The sequence below is a fragment of the Rhinolophus sinicus genome, linkage group LG07, assembly GCF_036562045.2.
Source record: "Rhinolophus sinicus isolate RSC01 linkage group LG07, ASM3656204v1, whole genome shotgun sequence".
NCBI lineage: Eukaryota > Metazoa > Chordata > Mammalia > Chiroptera > Rhinolophidae > Rhinolophus > Rhinolophus sinicus.
In genome coordinates, this window is record NC_133757.1 from 109,968,868 (window position 1) to 109,991,989 (window position 23,122).

Sequence of the window (23,122 nt, forward strand, 5' to 3'; positions counted from 1 at the left end):
CTTATACTTACACAGCAGTTATGTCCCCAAGGTATTTCCACATGTGTTTCTTCCAACAGATCTCACCTCAACTCTGTGGTGAGGATACAACATCATCTCCATCCATTTTGCAGATGAGGAAACAGAAGTTCACAGATGCTAAGTGATCCGGCAAAGACACACATGAATTTGTGTTATAACATTACGTCTTCTATCCGGGGTTTTCTCCATTTGCACTGTGATGTTTCTGGAAATAGCAAGATGCGGTAGACATTTCTCCTTGGTCATAGTTTGATGACTAAATGGGGTTGGTAAATAACTCTGGAAAGAGGTATGAAAATGTAAAGGAGAAAGAGTGGCATCTATTTGGCCAGGGAAGAATCTACATCTCCTCAAATCTGCGTCTTTAATGGGCAAACTTTGTTTTAGGGGTGAGGTAGGGGGTGGATGGAGGTGGGGATGGACAGAGAGGATAAGATCACCCCAGGCCGAGTAGATTGTAAAAGTACAGTAAATCCTCATTTAGTGTCTGTAAACATTGTAAATGAAACCAATTTTACCACAGACTATCTGAGAAAAATCTCTCAAGAGAGTAGTGAATCTTATGGATCGTAAAATCTAGTGTGTGAAGAAAGGAAATAACAAATTTTTAATCAAAGTAAGCAATAATGACAGGTTTATTTAAAATTTCCAGTAGAGAAAACCCACTAGTTTTGGAATAAAAGTACTCAATGTATGAGAGCATAAGTGAATATAAAAGATTAGCAGAAGAAAAACAAAACCAAACATAGTACAAAAAAATTTAAAAAGTTTGAAATGGATTTCAACAGGGATGTTCTTTAAACCCTCCAAATACTTAACAGTTACTAAGTTTGGCAAACAATTCACTTGAAAATTAAAGCCTATTTTTGTACTGTAAACTCCATAAAAACTGCTTATTGAAATTCAAGCACTCCATACAATTGATGTTGAAACATATAGGCAGTCAATTTCAGAATAGCAGGAATTATTCATTTGCTCTCACAGTTATATGAAATTAACCAGCTGCATAACTGCTTTCTGGAGCGAATGAGATAGAAGATGACAAAAAAAAAAAAAAAAAAAAGGTAGGATAAAATCTCTAAAAAATTGAAACACAGCAAAATTCAGACATCAGTTTGTTTCTTTAAAACAACAAACTGAAGTTTTACAGTATATTCTACATCTGCAGTTGTCATTTCCCTTACCTCCCCCCACCCCCTCAAATACTCCTAAATCCACTAGTCTAATCAATTCTTAGCTTCCAAATATTCTGTACAGATATATTTAGCAAAGAGCATATGCCTAACATTATTCTGACAGCAGTATGGTTAGCATACAATTTTAGGAAGATTACTATGTATATCATCAAGATTAACCTTTACTTAAAAAACAAACAAACAAAAACCATTACTAAACAAATAGTTTTAAAATATTATGAAAACCCATGAAAAGAAGACTCAACATGGGCTCTAAACCTGATAAAAACACACTTCAGAAAGACTATTAATGCTAAACTTTTGCCAAACGATGACCTTAAAGTGCCAAACACAAAAGAATCTCTTAGGACCGTTTTTTTCCAACAGATAATTTGTCCCTGGCTTGGCCATCTCTCCTTTAACTATACACAAAGTCCTGCTAAAAGTATGCATTGTAGGTGATTTTACAATAGAATGTTAGAATGTAAACTAAACAGGTTCTTGATATCAACAGTATGTTACCAAGGTTTTTTAAATTTCTGAATCCAACAGTTGGTCACAGAGGTCAAGTATTATCAAGGCTCCTTTGTCAGTTCTCAATCGTGTCTGACTCATCCATCCTTCAAGTACATGCAAGGCTCAATAGTTTGCAAGAGGCAGAAGCCCTAGGCCATTTAAGACACAGATGAAATAGGATTATGAGGTGATCCCATCTGAGTAAGAACTTTATCCAGCCACTGGAGGGGGCCGTGCAGATGGATCTCAATCCAGCAGGGGGTGCTAGTAACATCTTGGCGGTGGTATTCGGCTCCCCAACCCTAGAAACAACATATTGGAGGTCATTCAACTTGCTTAACTCAGTGCTTAGACTTATTAAGGAAAAAGACTTCACATAATCAGGCACTTAAAGATACGGGTGCTTTCCACACACTTGCACACACAAATGCACACAATTTGGCAGGCAATTTCAGGGTGTGTTCACAGTTTCGTGACGTTCATCTATGGATTCTGGATTAAGAGGTACTGGTCTTGGGGAACGAATGTTTTAAAATACATTATAAGGCTGTTTTAATCAAGACAGTTTTAAACTTCCATTTTCATTGCCTGTTATGTTACTGATGGTATTGTAATAAATATTATTAAATTCTCACTTGATCCTTAAGAAAATAAGGAAAGTTGTGTTAGACAAACAGACATGCTGTTTTTTCCCTATGCAGCCACTGAAGGTCCTCCTATTAACACAGATTTCTTGAGCTTTTAATCTCTAATCAGAACTGGCAGGAGCACGAAAGTATCCAAAAAGCTAATATTGACAGCTAATCATTGCCTTGAATCAACAGATTCCATTATTCATTTGTACAAGAAGGTAGCTTGCCAGATTATCTCCAGGATTACTGAATTAAGACACCAAGTTTGCAGAGAAGAAAGTCACTATGTGAAAGAGAAAAGTGAGTTAGCTATTGCAAAGATCAATAACTCACCGGTGTGGTGGACACGGAATATGAAATTCTGATAAACTCTTGTTTCATGAGGAACATCAGAGAAGACTGGGTTCTATTTCTCTGAAGGCAGGGATCAGGTTTTATTTATCTTTGATCTCAAACATCTAGCACAGTGATTGGTACACAGCAGAAGCTCTATAGAAATACTTGTTCAGCTGAACTGACACAGATTTTTTCAGACTTTACTGTGCAAATAATTTATAAAATATACGTTTTGTGGTAAAGTCCAAAAAAGATCATCTTACAAATAGCACAAGATTGGCTATTAATATTACTCAAATGTCCTGCACCATTTCTCTAAGATGCTAACTGTGAGAGGGCCAAGTATCCAGGCCTTATGATAATAAAGAACAATATTGTACTGGGAGCAAATGTTTTGTTGCTAATGTATGATAAGCAGCTGCCCTTTATCATGTCAGCAGGAGTTTTAAAATAAGATTAGTTTATCCTTAACTCTTCATTCCAGCACTTATCACATTATAATTAAACACATACTAGGCCATAAGCATCTTGAAGCTAGAGACTTTAGGTGCTTTCTCACCTTTGTATTTAATTCTCTGGAATAGTACTAAAAGTATTTGCTGAATGAATGAAATCTAACACATTTTTAATGCATACCTTGTGTTATAAACACTTTTTATTAGCGTAAAGGTTGTTTTGACTTGTGTAAAAGTAAATAATTAAAAACGTGTAAAAGTAAAGTAATTAAAATTGATTGGGTAATCAATATGAAATGAGTTTGAGGAGAAAGCCAAATGAGCATTAGAGTCATAAATTCTTCTAGAACGGCCCTTCAATAATAAAAGCCTCAGCAAGGGACCTTAGCAATGACTGCCACAGTTCTCGACTCCATTCACCCATTTTAAAGAGGAAGAGCATGAGGGTCAGAAAAGAATCCCCAGGTCTTAACCACACAGTTAAAATGGCACACAGAACGAGAACCTCGATCTCTTACTCTCAGAGGTAGTCTTTCTTCCACACCAATAAAAGCAGCACACAAAAAACAACGCTGGCAAGTCACTGTCCTCATTTTAAAATTCATTTTAGCCCAAATGCTAAGTCAAAAATGTTAATAATGGATGAGAAAGGTCTGTGTCGTCTCATAGGTGCAAAACATACAGGTAAAAATCCTCCTTTAATACTAAAAAGGTGCCAGGCTCAGCTATGAAGCATTATAGAATTATGTTTCGAGAAAACAAACACTAAGAGACTACAATGAAAATCTGCTAACATGATTTAAAGTAGGGGTAAAAAAAGATATTCAGGGAAAGATACCTTTGATCTAAAGGATGATTAACAAAGTCAGGTTCCAAAATTGCCCTCTGTAATAAATACATTACAAAACAGGTTTAACAACAAGTTAGGTGAGCTTCTGAAGAGAGGACATGAAAGGTGGTTGCCTCACCCAAATATATAATTAATTTTGTTTCTCAAGGTAACAGGATAAAAATTTATCTTTGAGAACTCAGAGATAAGTCAGTCACTAGAATAAGTTACTGACTCATGAAATCTAATCAGACATTTTAATTTTTTTACATTTCAATGGCATCTTAAATTCTTTTTTCATTTCCCAGAGGTAGAAAAGGAGGCAGCAAAGAAATCAATTATTGAGAGCAATGTCTTTAAACTTCTCCCTCCTCAAACCTTACAAGACAATCTTAGAGCTAAAGGCATCTATTTCTCTTTGGGAAAAGGCCTTATTAACTTTTGAATTATAAGAAAATCATGAGGTTTACTGGAACCATTAAAAAAAAAAAAAACTCGACCAATCAAAAATAAATCTCACGAGACGAACTTCTATTTTTACAAAAAGATCACTTGGTTATAGTTGAAACAAAAGCAAGAGGTGTTACCATCATAAAAGTATGAAAAACAGAATGAAAAGAAAGGGGGGGATGTGTTTATTGAATTGATCTCAAAAGACAATCATACATTTAAACTATACCTACATGTTAAGTATAGAACATAACGTACTGTAATGGTATTACAATAGCTTAAATAGCGCTATTCAAATAAGGAAAAGTTATTACAGCCTGCTACTACTGACATTTAACACACACACTCCTATATTCTGATGATACTCAACTAACTCCTTACTTAATGTTCTTCAACTTTACATGAAACAATGTACAACGAATATAACGAAACCAATTTCACCACAGGCTAATTGATAGAAAAAAGAGTTAAGTCTCTGTGGTATCTCATCAATGTCATAACAAAATGACGTTGAATGAAACGATGTTATTCAAGGACTGGCTGTTTTCTCCTAATAACTGATATCCTTGTTGAAGTCTAAAAATGCCTAGATAACATGTGGGTTTCTATGGACATGTATTAAGAGGAAATAGATTTGCACATTGGGGGAAAGCGCAGCAAGGCGTGTGAAATCCCAACCAGAGGAGTCCGGGCTCACTTACCTTCACAAAGCTCATGCGTATAGTACACATTTTTGTGAGCTCGTAGACGGTCTCAAAGCCATGGTTCACAGACTGTGCCAGTAACTGAGCAAATTCTTGGTTATTAAAAATTTTCAAACTACACCCACTCGGGATCTTGCAAACAGTAGTAGGATGAAATCCGTGATGGTAGTTGCAGTTCCGACTTTGCACAAAGATGCTGCTGTCACTGAGGCACTCGGCATATACCTCCCCTCCAACATAATAAAGATGGACGCCTACAGGACGACAAAGCATAGAACTAGTCACTCTCGTTTTTTTACAGCTGAAAAGCATCTGTGTAGCTTCAGCGTATGAATTTACATGGATTTAAACTCTGGCTAATTAGAGAAATATTCTCCAACTCTTGCACAACTGAGAAAATCTTAACTAACTGTATTAGTTAATACAATGCCCATATGTCACCATGCATGTCTTGGTTTCTAGGAAATAATATAACAGTCTATTAAAAATTTGTGACAAAGTACAGCCATTTCATCTTGATAAGCATTTAATGCCCTATTTGGTCATGGATTGAAAGCACAGTCTCACTTAAATGTAGCACAATAAAGGTGGACTTTATTATGGGTTCCTGCAAGTATTTATCACATACGGTAGTTCTCTGGCATTTACTTTGTGGCTAAGCTGTTTGAAAATTTTTAGGGTAGGAGAAGGGAGGATCGAACAAAGTAAAAGAACTAGCAAACCACAGGTGGAGGAAGTATTGCTGAGAGCTGTAAGATGTAAGGTTCAGGGGGAAAAAAAACTAGAAAAATTACTCATACTGTGTGGAATCTGATCTCACTGAACTACCATCTGCTCCCAACTTCTTCCTGTGAGAGCTGGAGTGCCAGGAGTGTAGGAAATTGATCCTACCCAGACTTTAAATAAAGGAAAGGGGGGGAGAAAAACCATTCTGGCAAAGCCCCACACCATTAAGGGCGATTACTTTATTACAGGCCACCCAGCAAACACAGTCACATCCCCTGTGGCTTTAAACCATCTACCTTGCAGGGAACGATGGCCCGGCTTAGTGAACATTAACACTATGTCTCACACAAAATATCACGTGTTGTGTTTATATGTACACAGGGTGGCTAAGATTTCTGTAACAATTAAATAGCTGCTGGACCAGAAGTCCATTTTTCTGTCTGACGTAGAGAAAACAATGTAAGAGTGTGTGTTGTGTGTTTTTGTTTTTCACTTTTTTCCCTCGATTATAAAAATGGGAAATTCTCATTTTAGACAATTTAGAAGGTAAAACAAAATATAAAGAAGCAGAGAATACTCTCACTCCTTTAGTGACCTAGAGGGAAGAACTGTTAGCAGTTCGATACACTATTCGGTTTTGAGTATCATTAAACTTTCTTCGCAAACATTTAAAATATCTACATGATTGTAGGGATACAACCATTTATTTAAGTATATTCCCGTTACTGGACCATTGTGTTTACAATAATTTTCTGCAGTTATAACAATGCCATGATAAATGTGTCTGGATCATTTTTGATAATATCCTTAGAAGAGATTCCTGGACATTAAATCATTGGATTGCAGGCTCTTGATTCACTTTGCCAAACGACTTTCCAGAATGCTTGTATCAATTTACACCCTCACCAGTAGCGTATGCGTGCCTCTCTCATATCCCTCATGCCAGCACTGAGTCTGAGTTTAAAACAAAAGCAAAATGTCCCTATTTTAAAGCTGAAAAACAGTATTGTTTTAATTTGCACATGAGGTTGGATATGACTTCATGCTTATTAGCCATCTATGTTTCTCTTATGAATTTACTGTTCATATTTCTTACCTATTTATCCCAGTGGGGTTCTAGTATTTTTAAGAATTTTTTTATGAGCTGCACCTATAGGAAAGATATAAATAATTTACTTCTTATTTGTTTCCTCATTAGTCCTTTGTCTTTTAATTTTGTTCATGGTCTTTTTTTAAACCTATATAAGTTTGAAATCTTTCATTAGTCAAATCTCTTGCAATTTTTTCTACTGCTTTTTATGCTTAGAAAATTTCTACCTCTCTGATCAAATATATTTTCTTCTAGCTTTTTGATAGCTTGCTTTTTAAAAAAAATTCAGTTCAATCTATTTGCATATACATTTGAACCCCTGGCCTCACCCAAAAGCTAACTTTGTTATTGAAGGACCATTAGAAGAATATTCTACTGATTTATTTTGCTCCACTTAACATACATTAAATTTTTAAATATAGTATAGTCTGAGTTTAATTTATTCTACTGTTTTGTCTGCACACTGATTTAATTGTAGTTTCATGTTTTATTAACCCCAACATCAAGAATATTTTCTTTACTCTTCCATTAAAAAATTTAGCTATTTTTACTTGTTTATAATATTCAAAATACATTTTCCAACTTTCAAAAAACATCACATTGTGATTCTGGCATGGATTGTTTTAAATTATAAATTAAATTAGGAAGAATGAATAGCCTCAAAAATTTTCTCACAATATTAGGGCTTCTCTTTAAGAAACACAGACTGTATATTTAATTTATTCAAATTTTCTCTCTCTCTCAATAAAATTTGGTTTTCTTTACATAAATCTCACATATTGCTGGTTCCAATTATTTCCCACAAAATTATGTTTTCTGTTGCTACTGGGAATGTAATTTTCCCCTCCAGTATATCTTCTAATTGGTTATTGCCAGATTAAAGGAAACTGATACATAATTTCCAAAAATAGGTTCTTTAGAGGTTTCTAGATAAACAACCATATCATATGAATCGACACAATGACCATAAGTAATACTGACAGGGGAGAAGGAGGAAACGCACTCATAAATTTCTGATACAAGAAGAAATTAATAAAAACTTCCTGGAAAGTAAATTGGTCAAATACACCAAGAGCCTTTGACCTACTAATTTCACTTGAATCTATCCAAAGAATTTCAGCAATCAATTAATTAATCATATCATCTGCAAAAAACAATTATTTTGGCTTATTTACATTATCTGTAATTCTACATTTGAATAAACTACTCAAGGCATCTGGAAAGATTTTAACAGCATTCCCAGAATTCTTATTTTCTTCCTAATTTTTAATAGGAATGTTCCAGAGTACAATTGCTGATTTTTACTCTCTCTTGAAACGAATAGGCAGCCTGTGAGGAAACACTTTAAGACCATGTAAATATCCTGATTCTTATTTTAAAAATCTCTATACTCCGTATCCATTAATGATTCCTGCCTGATGACTACGAAATGATGACTTTCCAACTCCAGCACTCACTACATTTACCAATCATCCTTCCCCCTTCATTTACCTATTTATTATTGGCATGGACTTATGAATAACTATTGTTTTTCAGGGTTTAATATTCATCACTGTACTTTATTCTGGTGCTCAAATTACCCTAGAGTTGGCTAATGAAAGCCCCTCCAAGTTGCCTCCTGTGATATGTCCACATCATTTTCATAAGCATTTCTTTACTTCCTGACATAACAAAATGTTCCAGGCTCATCTTGTGCCTCCCTGTCCCAGTCTCCACAGGGTTTATTTTTTGCCCTCCTCCATATTTACACGTCTCTGATTTCACAGTGAAAACCTTATTTCACAGAACAATACTACACATTTAGTCATTTGCTTAATCTTATAATACCTTCTAAAAGTTTCAGAACTGATTCATTCATACTGCTACTAAGTAAACAAGTCTACTAAAAACACACAGGGTTCTTTGCAATTACTCTACCCTACCTGCCCCAAACTGAGGATATATAGCCAAGTACTATATTCATAAGTTGTTTTGGATTAATTCTTTTTTTTATTACCCAGTGAGTTGTTGTTCATCTGAAATACATTAGGTTTACTTGTTTTAATTTGCTTTTAGTTTTAGGTTATAAGCAATTTTTTAACATCAGTTCTGTTCTGTAACAATAGATAACAATAGACTCGTGCTGCCAAACAGCAAATCACTACCTCAGCTAATTACTACCAACCATTATGAGTTGATAGACCACAAAAATCACCGATTGGTAAGTGAAGTCAAAAAAAAGGGGGAAGAGAACAATAGAGGAGAGGAAATATGCCAAAGGTGCTGGCCAAAAAAGGAATTCCTTTCTACAGAGCCGCAGTATGCCGATGCTTTTTCAAAGCAATGAAAATCAGTTTCTAATTATTGATAAGAAGTTACTTTACTTCACAGGGAGTTGCCAATAACTACCATAGCTACGCTCTGCTCCAGTCCTCAGAGGCAGGAAGAAACCTTGCCAGCTGGCTATTCTTACAGAATGAATCATATCTCTCTCATCCAGATTTCATGCTAACTTCCTTATATTTGCTTTAAGTCATGCAGAGCAGGTGTGTTTTGTCTCTCCATTCCCAGAATGGGCCAACAATGGAAATTACCCAACTTTACCGACAGGATGCAGCTTGTTAAGTCAAATCTCTTAAGACTAACAAATCTCCCAACAGAACATGCTTCTAAACATTTGCAACTAAAAAGGTTCTAAAGAGAAGTTCGTTCTGTAGTAAAATCTCTTATACCACCACGTTAAGACATTCCAGGAATACAAACTCCGTCTACCCAGTATGCCAATATGCAATGATTTGAGGTTTATGAAGTCTTGGGTGTACAATCATAAAAAAAGAAAGAAAATGCACACTGGCGGCATGAACTGTAACTGTTAAAGCAAAAAGTACTTCTGTTTTCTTAACATCACCCTCCACAAATATTAAAATGCACTTTACTTGAGAATTTGGTAAACAAGAAAAATGATCATTAAAAAAACCACACAAACATCAGCTGCTTTATACACTTAAGCAGGTGAGCCGAAAACAAACATACACTCTCTTCTGTTTGCTAAGGAGCTATCCCTTCTGAATTTGCTCTTATTTCAAAGAACAACATTTTAATGATTTGCAAGTGCCAAACCTTAAGTAAGGCCACAACATCATTAAGAGAGGGCTTTTATCAGCTATCAGGGTTGTTCAAAAAACTATCCATCTAGGTTGAAGGTTGACAATTTTTTTTTCTATAAAAGACCAGAAAGGTTTTGTGGGCCATATGGTCTCTATTGCAAGTATTCAATTGTGCCCTACTAGTGCAAAAGCAGCCACAGCTAATAGGTAATGAATGAACACAGCTGTACTGCAATAAAGCTTTATTTACAAAAAGAGGCAGCAGGCTGAATTGGCCTGTGGGCTGTAGTTTGACGATTCCTGCTCTAAGAAAACCACCAAAGGTAAAAACAACAGCGACAAAAAGGCCAACATTCCTTCCTCATGAAAACATTCTCTGTAAACTTATTTTAACTGGGGGGGAAAAAAAAAGTAAGCAATTTAAAGGTCTAGTTCCTGAAATCTGACATTATAGGCTTAGCAATAGCCAGAACGTCCACAAACTCATGAGTATACAGAAGTGCTGTGTCTGTTCTTTCCTGATATCCTGTTCTCCAAGTAAAAATTCCAAAGACATGTGAGATAGGAGTTATTTTCCCCAACCAGAATCTTTGTTGGCTCATAATTATACCATGTTTCCCCAAAAATAAGACCTAACTGGAAAATAAGCCCTAACACGATTTCTCAGGATGACATGCCCTGAACATAAGCCCTAATGCGTCTTTTGGAGCAAAAATTAATATAAGACCCGGTCTTATTTTCGGGGAAATGGTATGTTTGAGAGGATGTTCTAGAGATGATCAAGAGCTGTAAAATATGGAGCCAATAAAACAGGCATGAAAATCTGTTACAGATTAAAAGGGTGTACATTCCAGTTTATTACACTGCGCATCTAAGAAAGGTGCTTTCAGTTCACCGTCAAATTTTGAGAACTTACATGCAAGCAACTGTGACAAAGTCTGAGGTATCTCCAATTTTAATTAAAACGTTGATAAGAATGAAATAAGACATACTCAGCAGTCGAATTGCATTTAACTTCAATTTGCATAACATTTATACAAGTTCCATGAGCCATGCCACGTGCTGAGTGCACCAGGGAAGCACTTTCCTCTTATTTGGGAGCAGTTTTTATTCCCGGTGTGGCGATGACTTTCTCCTGACACTTCTTTCCCTGAGCTCCCTGAACCCTTCAGCCTACTCAACTCACCCCTGCAGCAGCTCTGGATGAATGAGGGCAACCTCGCCTCAGTCACTGCCAGGGCACATGCAGAGCTGGAAGCAGACTCACCCTCCACTAGAGAGGGCAAGAAATGTCTGGTTCTGCTTAAAGTTCTTCCAGGTGAGAACAGGAAAAACATGAGCCTCGATTCCTTTTTGGAACACGGTTAGAAACAAATGAATACAGCAAGAAAGAAATGCTATTAGTTTGTTCCTCTTGCAGTTATACGTAAATGAGGGCTAGAAAATAGATGGGGTTTATGAAGATCTATCCTAACTACAAAAGAACCTTTTAGAAAGCTTTGTTATATGAACTTCTAAGTTTGGAAATCACCAGTGGAAACTCTATTTCGGTATTGTTTGGCTCATTGTTTCTCAAAACCCTTTTGTCTTTCCCTTAAAAATATTCTTCTATCAGCAACTCAAAATTATTAAGTATTGAAGCTCTGAACAGATGACTACACAATTACACTCAGACCTTCACTAGTTAAATCTGTATTTGTTCTTCATGTAAGAGACTTATTGGTAAGCCAAATAACTCTTTCTATAGAGCTTCTCTTACTGGGCTGTCTTTCTCAAATTGCTATCTTTATAATGACTAACAGAAATTTGTGAGAGAAAGTAACATTTGGACAGATGAACTTTAGGCCCTAAAAAGGGAGTAAGCAGCCATGCATTTTACCTCCTCTGCTGATTTCTGAGGGCAGTGAAGGTGCCATCATATTTGTGTCCATTGGCTGAGAGCCATCCTGGGTCATGGGGTCTTCAGGAGGCAGGTAAGCAGGTGGGGGTGTATCCGCTACAAAGTTAAAAAAAATGTTTTTTTTATCCTCAGTAAACACACACTTGTTTACTAAAATTCTATGCTGAAATTCTCAAGAGATTAAGTTGCCATTTCAACCTTCCAATCAGAAGACTGGTTACTACAGACACTGGACTTGATGCAAACTTGCAGAATTACTACCATCTCACGATGTTCTAAAATTTTAGTGAAAATTCAGTGAGGAGGGGGAAAAGCATGAAATGCCAGTTCCAAAAGCTGTCTGCCTACCCAGGATCATGCCATTTAAAAACAGTCAGAGGAGCATTTAAACATGCTTTCATGCACTCTATTTCAAGAGGGACCTCTGTTTTGTAGTTTCACCAGTGGATGGAAAACCTTTGAATGCTACACAGGACTTAACAGAAGGAGCTTCAGGGTCTCCTGCATTAAATCCATGGGCTCTTAGGAATTTCCCAACTGAGTTTCATCACAATCAACTTACTGACTTAAATTGTTCATCTCCTGAGACTTCTGGCAATCTGTTAGGACTCCCATCTCCCTACCCACTAGTTTTAAAATCCCTAGTAGCAGGGTAATAGAAAACAAATCAGATTATCACGGTTATCTTTTATTTCAGAATTTACACATATGTTTCTTCTGGGACGCTCACTGCCAGCAGGCAAATAAGAGGCAAACAATATGATTTTTGAAACAAAGAACACTAACATAAGTCTTCTGTTTTCTTAAATAAAATAAAGGGTATGGGTTTCCCACAAACAATTCTTTGTGATCAAACTTCAAGTTCCTCAGTGGCTATGGTGAGCCACGTAGCTGTTACGCAGAGCGGGGAACAAAGTCTAACCTCAGGGAAGCAGGAACAACCTGGCTAAGTCCTCTGGACCACCCCCGGCCACTAACCGCCATAAACAGCTAATAGTGCTCCCTGGAGTTCTCAGACATTTCCAAGACCGACTCTGCAGCGGAATCACAACCCAGTGATTTCCACCATCCAGCTGCTAAGAAGCAAGAACTCAGAGAACAAAGACAGGCCTGTGGGGACCTTCTCTGGATGCCTTGTTCACTCTTTCTCCATCTTCTTTTAATTCGGGTTCTTCCGTGCAGCCAGAACACTGACTCGGCTTTACTTCAAGCCAGGAATGAAGACAAAGAACCTCCTCTGAGACCAAATGCCACACATTTCTGCACACAAGCTGGTGAAGATTTCACGGGCAACCTCTGGCAGGCATTAGCACCAAGAGGGAGCAGAGTAGCTACTGGTGGTGTCCACTATTCCCTCAAGGACCTCTTCCACCCCGGGTGACTTTCTCTTCTCCATATTTCCTCTATTTGGCCTATGTCTTAATCCGTGGCAGCCAGGGGGAAAGTGTAAATTCAACCAATAATCTTCAGTTTTTTTCATTCTTGGGCCCACCCTGGGTTTGCCCCTGCAGCTATCTACTCCCCTACTCGCTGTTCATCAAACCCAATGGGTCTGGGAAGGAGTGGACAGGACATCACCAGATGATATTAGTTTGATTTTTAAACTAAGGAATGTCCCACCCTCATCCTGAACAGTTTTGGACTGAAAAACAAACAAAACAATGCAAAATAAACAGACTTGAAATAAAACGAAGCAATACAAATATCCATAAAAGATAGCAGTATCAAGTGTGAACCACTTTTCAATTTTTGAGGACATATCAGCACTGTTGTTGAATTCGAATTTACTTAAAAAGCACTGCAAGTGGCCCAATAAACACGCATGCCCACTCGTTTTCCCTTCTTGAAATGTTAATAGGTGTCAGGTATATCTTTGTTTAGAGTATCTTTCTTGAGGTCCACTGGCAAGAAATTTGGCACTAATCATTTTGTTCTTCGAGATGCTTGCTTATTCACCTATGAACTTGAAAAATGTACTCTCCTAATTAATCATTTATTTTGATAAATATTACACCACCAGTTAAGTCTAAAAAAGGAGGATAATTGTTTTTTGTCTTTGCTAAGTTAAACAAGCAGATGGTTTCCAGTACTTCTGTTGCAATTCCTTTGTTGCTAAAGTATATGTTTCTCGGGATTACATCACCACTTAGATGAATTTAATTAAGTAGGGGGCTGTGATCCCTCAGGAAATATTTTTTCTGAGGTTGCACTGATAGCAGGATTTTTTTCCCACATATGAAATGATGTTGATGGAGGCTGTGTTTCTCCTAAAGCAAATGTGTGCAACGCAGTCTTTCTTTCTCTCTTTTATCATGAGTGAATCCTATAACGATGATGCCACTCCCCGAAGGATGCAGCTGTTTTAAAACCTTTCAAAATAAAAAAACCAAAACTTATTCAAGCAACTGTGGCTGAGGAATAAAAGGAGGCATGTGCTTATTATTTGGCCCCGGGTGTTCTTTCAGCCACAGTCGAATGCTGGGTTCTAGAGCACAGCACCAAGTACCAGAGAAGAAAAGCTCCCTTCATTCCAGGTGTACCAGCTTCTCCTGGACACTGTGATACCAACCATCTAATCTGACCACAGAACAGCACCCAACATTCCAACCTACCTGGCATCTGAAAAGGGCTTCCTGGGTCTGAGCTGGTGGGAGAGTGAGGGTAGGTGCTACTGCTGCTTCCAGGAGAGTTCGGGTAGCTGCTATTGGGAGAATGGGGAAACGGATGGCTGTTGGGTTGCTGGAAGGAATCCGGGAACGTGGCATTGAGTGGCATGTGAGGCTCATTTTGTCCTAAGTTACGGAACTGAGCTAAGAGGCTGTGCTGTGGATTATATTCGCTGTGTCTTGGAACCAGCACTGGAGGAAGAACTGGGAAAAAGGAAAGAGAAAAAAAAGAGACAAAAATGAAAATGTTGAAAATCTGTAACAACGTCACAATAAAGTTGAAACATGATCTGTAAGTAACAACAAATTATCTGAACCCTGTCCTGCTGCCAGCTCAAAAGCACCATTCAAATGAAAAGGCATTTTCCACTCAGGAACAAATGCAGTAAAAAAGTAGTGTCCTTAGTTAGCAGTATAAAATCCAAATGCCAATGAACATAGTTAATTAGACAAAATATGATGTTTTGTGGGACAGACTTTACATTGTGTTCTACTAGTCATACAGTCACATGCCGCTCAATAACAGGGACACGTTCTGAAAACATATATTCGTTGTTAGGCGATTTCGTGGTTGTGCGAACATCGTAGAGTGTATGTACACAGAGACAGATAGATAGGTAGGTAGGTAGATAGACAGACAGATGATAGACAGACAGACAGACCTAGATATACACAGCCCATTACTGTACTTGTACATGCTATACTTTCACAGGACTGGCAGCACAGGTATGTTTGCAGCAGCGTCCTCACAGGTACGTAACGCCTTATACTACATCACCACAGCTCTACAACTAGGTGATAAGAATTCTTTAGCTTCCATTATAATCTTATGGGACCATCAGCATATATGTGGTCCATCACGGACTGAAAAGTCGCCGTGCAGAGCATGACTGTACGTTACAAACCCCTTTTCTCTAAGGATCTTAATGTTTTTACCCACCTCTCAGTAATCCTTATCATTATCTGATATGAAAAAAAAAAGAAATAGGTTATAAAATCCACATTCCATTAACCAAATACTTAAGTATAAAGGTCAAAAATGTTTGTACCAGTAGAGAAGGAAAGAAAACAAGTCAAGGGCCGGCCTGGTGGCTCAGGCGGTTTTGCTCCTAACACCAAAGGCGGCCAGTTCCATTCCCACATGGGCCAGTGCCAGATGTGGCTCAGTTGGTTGGAGAGCGGGTTTTCAACCACAAGGTTGCTAGTTCAACTCCTCGAGTCCCTCAAGGGATGGTGCGCAGTGCACCCTGCAACTAAGGTTGAACACAGCACCTTGAGCTGAGCTGCCACTGGGCTCCCGGATGGCTCAGTTGGTTGGAGCGCGTCCTCTCAACCACAAGGTTGCCGGTTTGACTCCTGCAAGGGATGGTGGGCTGAGCCCCCTGTAACTAAGAACGGCAACTGGACCTGGAGCTGAGCTGTGCCCTCCACAAGTAAGATTGAATGGACAACAACTTGACTTGGAAAAAATCCTGGAAGTACACACTGTTCCCCAATAAAGTCCTGTTCACCTTCCCCAATAAAAAAAAAAAAGAAAAAAAGAAAGAAAACAAGTCATTCCTAAAAGCTCTATGTGATAGGAACCTCAGGAGTTAATAGTTAGCATGGTCAGAAGCCTCCAGAGGCAGAGCCACCACAAACGCAGTGATAATCAAAGGGAAGGGTGACTAACAGCCCTAAGCAGGGTTAGAGCCTCAGCTTCCTGCCAGAGGCACCAGATGGCTCTTCCCAATAATAAAGGCCCTTGGATTCCCTAGCTCGTGGCCTTGGCCAGAAAGAGAAACACAGCCCATTTGGTCAACTGTATGGGAGGAGAGAGGAAGAGATTTAAAATATGTTACTGTTACTGGAAGTTAGGACTCAGAATCTATTTTCCCAAAGAAACAATACTTAGTGGCATTGGGAATTAAGTAGATTGTTGTGGGCTTTCCTGAGTATCAATCCATAATTTCTAAGCTTTCTATAGGAAAAAATGTTCTTACCACTTGGATTATCATGTACTCATGAGCTGAGACTAAGTGAAAATACGTTTTGAAGGTATTAAAATTTCTCATACACTGTTTAAGTTTCACATAATCCTGTACTCGTAGCAATAAGATTTGCTTATTTCCCTACTATTTGACCCCTTAGAAACGAATCTTTTTAGTGTAAGAAACGTATTTTATTTTTAGCACTGATGGAATCTGCCCAAACCAAGTCATCAAAAGAATTCCTCCTTCCACCTTTCAATCGCCATCTGAAATGTAAACTCCTTTGTTTTGCTGAACACAAACATTCCCGATAGTCATAAAGGCTCCCCCAACGCCAACAGAAGTCTATATTCCAAAATAAACTCATGCTATGAAATATCTCAATGCTTTTAAATTCCTTATGCAATCCAACATTCTCTTTTTCTTTTAGCTGCTGCAGCTTGAGTTACGCTTCCCAACTTGCCTTTTTTGGTCATCCAGCTATAGCCTCAATTCTGATTCATACCTTTAAAAGGGGGCAAATATTGGCCTCATCCCCTCCCCGCAAGTGCAGCACCAGACAGCAATCTGAGTCAATCCTCCAGCTCATCCCTTCAGAGGACCCCCTACCCCCCAACACACACATTCTCCCCCCGAACCATCTCTCTTACTGGATCCCGTTTTTAGTGACGCCTATTGCCTGACAGGTTTAGAACTGGAATTCGCCTCTTCCTGTTGCAGAGGGCACTGTATTTGTGCACCCTGAGTTGCTCCTGCAGCAACTGCTGTGTGGTGAGTAGGGGTCTGGCTCTAAGGCACAGCGCTGTCCTTACTGCGCGTTACAGGTGAGATCCATCAGCTTTTGCAGGTAACCTGGGAAGTGAGCCACCAGCTACAACAAATCAGCATCCTATAGATGAACTTGACAAGGAAAACAACCTTTTTCCTCCCTCTGATTGTTAACATATTTTGACACTGCTGACATAGGTACAGGCATCTTTAGTAAACTTAAGAAATGTATTGAGGTATCACACATCTATACTGAAATGCACAAATCTTCATATAAATGCAATCGCATGTACTCTAGTGTCTAGCTTGTTTGGTTCAACAGTATGTCTGTTAAGACTCACCCAATTTTGTGTGTAGCATCTTATATGGAAACATTAGAATTTCTTACTTAGTTCCCCCACTTAACCTCCTCAGAAGATAATCAATTTCCTTTTGCTAGTGTATCCTTCCTGGGTTTCTTCTTGAAAAAATTCAAGCACATAAATATATGCTTTCAGAGTTCATTTTTGTCACTAAAAAGAAAGGCAGCCTACTATACATACTTCTGTACTTCGCTTCACTATCTCCTAGAATTCACTTCATTTTAGTTTATAGCAATCTTCCTCATTTGTTTTTACAGCTAATAGCACCACAGTTTATTCAACCATTCTCCCGTGTCTGGCCATGGGAGACAAGGGAGACAAAATACTGTCTAGTTTACAATATTTTACCATCATATGTAACACTGCAGTGAATAACTGAGTGGATGTATACTGTAGGACTGTTATAGGTGTATCTCCAGGGCAAATTCCTAGACGTGGAAAGACTGGGTGAAACGGTAAATGCAGGTATCATTTTGTTTTCATCAAGTACTCCGTACTAGGGTTGTACCCTTTTGCATTGCCACCAGCAACGTATGAGAGCGAATTTTTCCCCATAGCTTCCAGAAGAGATTATCTTTTGTCACGCTTTTTTTTTTTTTTTTTTTTGACAATTTGATGGGCTAGAAATGGTATTTTGGTGCAATTTTAATTTACATCTCTCTTAATATGGTGAAAGTTAATCAACTTTTCATGTATTTCAGGGGACATTTTAGTATCTTTTTGTGAATTGTCTGCTTGTGTCTTTTGACCACTTTTGGTCTTTTTCATTTAATAATATATGAGATACTAGCTCATGATTTATTATACATTACAAGTATTTTATCACGATCTGTCTTTGACTTTGCTTATATGCAAAAGTTTATTTTTTAATTTTTTGGTAATCAAATTTATCAGTATTTCCTCTTATTGAATATGGATTTTGGTTCATAGAAAGCTTTCTCCTACACCCAGATTGTAAGGAGGAATTCATCCATGCATAGTCGGAATGCACATACAGTTTCTTATTATTTCAGATCTCTGATCCATTTGGAGTTGGCTTATTTATAGTATGAGGAATAGATCTAATTTTATCTTTTTCAAAGTGGTTAGCCAGTTGCCCCAACACCATTTATTAAAAAGCCCGTCTTTGTCCCTGAGATTGAAGGTACCACCATTCTCATAAACTTCCATACATTTATAGGCATTCCATTCCATTTTATTCCAGTCTGTGCCCTAGTACCACTCTGTTTTAATTATAGAAGCTTCATAGTATGTTTTAATATCTGATAGACTAAGTCAGCTTTCCCAGTTCTTCCTTTTCAGTGTTTTGCTTGCATGCATCTTCTTCCATACGAACTTCATTATCACCTTGTCTACCTCCAGAAAGAAAAGATTATTGTTACTTTTACTGAGATCACATTATATTTATACACTAACTTAGTAAGAATTCATGTCTTGATGATGTTGAAATGTCCTAGTTAAGAACCTAGTCAAGGTCTGCTCCAGTCTACTTTTGTGTATTTCAGGAGAGTTCCACCACTACTGTCTGCATTAGTTTGCTGGGCTTACCATAACAAAATACCACAGACCAGGGGCTTAAACAACAGAAATTTATTTCCTCAAAGTTCAGGTGGCTGGAAGTCCAAGGTCAAGGTGCGGGCAGGTTGGTTTGTCCTGAGGTTTCTCTTCTTGGCTTGTAGATGGCCACTTCCTCACTGTGACTTCACATGGCTTCTTTCCCTAGTGTTTTCCTGTGTGTCCTAATCTCTTTTTCTTATAAGGACACCAGTCAGATTGGATAAGGGCTCACTCCGATGGCCTCATTTTAACTTCTTTTACGGCCCTATCTCCAAATAGTCACATACTGAGGAACTTATGATTAGGGCTTCGGGTATATAAATTTTGAGGGAACACAATTCAATCTATAACACAGCATATAGGTTTAGACATTTCTTATTAAATGTATTCATAAGTATTCTGTCTTTTCTGTTGCTCTTTTAAATGGGGTTTTCTCTTCCATTGTATCTTCTAATGGGTAATGATTTATATATACATGAAGGTTACTGATATTTCTATGTTACTTCTATATCCGATTACCTGGCTAAATTCGTTTGTTGTCTGAGTTAGTTTTACCATTGATTTTTTTATATAGAGTTCTCCAGATAAACAATCATATCACCAACAAATAGATAAAGTTTTAATTTTTCCTTTTCAATTGTTGTCTCCTGTCTAATTGCATTGGCTAACAGTGCCAATATAATGTTAAAAAGGTAGTAGAGACAGTCAACTTCCTTGACTTCTTCTTAACCTTGGTGGGAATGCTTCTACTCTTTCCCCATTAAGAAGCTGACTTTAGGGCTGAGGGTATGTGCGTATATTTAAGGAAGTATCCACTTGTAACACTGTCATAAATCCAGTGCAAAAGTATTTCCCAAGTTCTTGCACATTTAAATCTTTTTTCTGTAGCCTTGACACATGAAGAATTTGGCTTGCCTTTCATTTCTTTAAACTTCTAATGTTTTTTCACTAATGCCCATTTCTGTATGATGCTTTGAGAAGTCTGATTTCACCCTACTTTCTTGCCTTTGCAAGTAATGTGCTTTTTTTGCCCTAAAGACTTTTCTTTGTCTTCAAAGTCTAAGTTTTACTAGGATGTGTCTCAAGTTAATCATTGTATGTGGATTTTACAAGTACATGGCAGGTCCTTTCGATATGCAGATTTAGGTTTTCTCTAATTTCTGGAGTTTCCCTTGAATTATAGTTTTACATTCGTTCTGTTCTGCTGTCTCCGGGAACTTGGGAGCTGGAATTATTCATATGTTGGATCTTCTTTGTTGTTCATTCCAATCGCTTTCTCTTAGACCTTTTTCTATGTCTTTTTAAATCTCCTACTTATTCTTTTAGTTGTTTTCTTGCCTTTCTTCAATGAACCCCATTACATTTTAACATGAATCTATTCTCCCTTTGACATATTGAAATTTATTCTTTATTTATGAAGTGTTTTTGTCATTTAAATTTATTTTGAGTGTCATCAACTCTCATAGATTTTCTTTCAATTTTTGTCAATTTCTGTACTTAAGTTTCTGAATTTCTAATTACCCCCTCCCAAAAACTTGTCTGAGGATATTTAATTTATTTTGATGTATTGTCTTACGTGTAACATATTCAAGCCATAGACTCAAAGGAAAATATTTTTAAATCACATATGAGGAAAAAAATAATTTGTCCTGAATAAAGAACCTCAAAACTCATTAAAAAAAATAAAATCCAGTTAAAAATTAGGCAAAAGATTTGAATAGACGCTTCACTAAAGAAGATGGAGCTTAAAAACATTATGCTTACTGAAATAAGACCCAGAAGAACAAATATTTTATCATTCTAATTATATGATGAACTTAGAGACAAAAGTTAGGATAGCGGTTACCAGGGGCCGAGGGAAAAGGAAGAGTTGTTGTTAATAGGTAGAGTTTTGTCGAGGGATGATGAGAAAGCTCTGGACATGGATAGTGGTAATGGTTATAGAACACTGTGAATGTACTTAATGCAATGGAATTGTACATTTACAAATGGTTGAAATGACAAGTAGCGTAATTCCCCAAAAATGAGACCTAGCCGGACAATCAGCTCTAATGCGTGTTTTGGAGCAAAAATTAATATAAGACCCAGTATTATATATTATATTACATTATGTATTATATTATACCCAGTCTTATATTATAGTAAAATAAAACCGGGTCTTATAGGTATTAATTTTTGCTCCAAAAGATGCATTAGAACTGATTATCTGGCTAGGTCTTATTTTCAGAGAAATGCAATATGATGTTATGCATATTTTACCACAGTAATTTTTTTTTTTAATTAAAAGGGTTGACCATACCAAGTGTTGACAACAGGAATTCTCGTACATTGCTGGCTATAATATAAAACTGTACAACCACTTTAGACAACATTTTGGAAGTTTCTTATGAAGTTAAACATGCACTTACCATATGACCCAGCCATTCTATTTATAGATATTTACCCAAATGAAATGAAAACATGTCTGTACACAGAGGTGTGTATTTTATTTGTGGTAGCAAAAAACTGGAAACAAACCAAATATCCATCAACAAGTGAATGAATAAACAGATTATGGTACATCCATTCAACGGACTACTACTCAACAATAAAAAGGAATGAAGTATTGATTCACATGACATGAATGAAGGTGAAAATATTGAGAGAAGGCAGACAAAAAAGAGTGCAAATGGTATGATTTCATGCACATAAAATCTAGAATATGCAAACAAATGTATCAGTAGTTCAGTAGTTGCCTGCGGATGAGGCTAAGGGCTGGAGGGAGAGATTGCAAAGGTGCAGGAATAAACCTGTGTGCGTATGATGAGTGTATTCATTACCATGACTGTGGTGATGCTTTCAGAGATATACATCAAAAATAATCACAATGTACATTTTAAACATGTGTAGTTTATTCTATACCAACTATTATTCTCAGTAACGCTGTTAAAAAAAAAATGTGAAAAGGCAATTAAAATTGTCCTTTGCCAATTTTTAAAAATGGCTAAAGTTTTCTATTATCTAGTCCTTTTCCAGTCCCATCTGCAAGGTTTGGGAACCAATCACTCTGAGCTCTCAACAGAATATTCCCAACTAAAAGTTTAGTTTTACCATCTCCATGACCTACCATGTGCTACTTTGGGGCCTCTAAAATGCATATCTCCCAACTCAGAATCCCCATCCAGGAAAGGAATTCCAGTTCACTATCACAGATACAGCAGCTCTTACAGCAAAAACCAACAAAAGATACTGAAAGGGAAGAAGAGGAGCAGAAAGCCACATGTGAAAGTGGTGGCAACACTTAAGATGTTTTTTTGGGGGCCATTAAAATGCTAATAAGCAGAGCAGCAAGATAAACAATCTTTCTAAGAGATATTTCCCCAGTATTTCTCAACATTTACCACCAAAGTAAACATCAGTGCCAGAGGAGAGTAAACTCTTTGGGGGTCCCAGCAGCTCCACTGGAATAGTGAAATTACATTCAAATTTGCTTTATCTTACCAAATTCACATACGTTTTAGATTCTACTCCTCTTTACTTCTCAAATGTAAAAGAATGATATTTTAAGTAATTTACAATGAAGTAAAACTGGTACTCCGAGAGGCGTGCCATGCTACCTATGGCACTGAGGACTCGGTATGGCACACTGTGCTGGGGTGGGTGGTGCCCTCGTTTGAATGTGTGGGTTTCTGATGTACTCAGTGTCATCATTCTAACAAGTTATTAATTTCGCAGAAAATGACAGTAAAACGTGGCTGGTAACAGCAAGGAGGGAGACAGTTATAGTATAAAATTAGACTCTAGAGCTAAGAGCATACATATAGAAGCAAGGAAACACTCATCCAGTTGATTTTAGGTGACCACCATGTTCTACAGAATTCCCACTATCACCACCACGAA

At 37.4% G+C, this 23,122-nt stretch overlaps 1 protein-coding gene across 1 annotated transcript in view; it reads right to left on the bottom strand.

The window, feature by feature from the left end:
- Positions 1 to 638: 638 nt before the first annotated feature.
- The window catches only part of SMAD1 (SMAD family member 1), a 67,685-nt gene continuing 45,201 nt past the window's right edge, over positions 639 to 23,122 (bottom strand). The window contains exons 3-6 of the mRNA XM_074338727.1: positions 14,533 to 14,790; positions 11,900 to 12,016; positions 5,116 to 5,465; positions 639 to 2,014 (exon numbers count right to left, since the gene is read on the bottom strand). Of these exons, the coding sequence (XP_074194828.1) occupies positions 1,871 to 2,014; positions 5,116 to 5,465; positions 11,900 to 12,016; positions 14,533 to 14,790 (869 nt within the window). The 3' untranslated portion in view covers positions 639 to 1,870. The remainder of the gene's footprint in view (positions 2,015 to 5,115; positions 5,466 to 11,899; positions 12,017 to 14,532; positions 14,791 to 23,122) is intronic.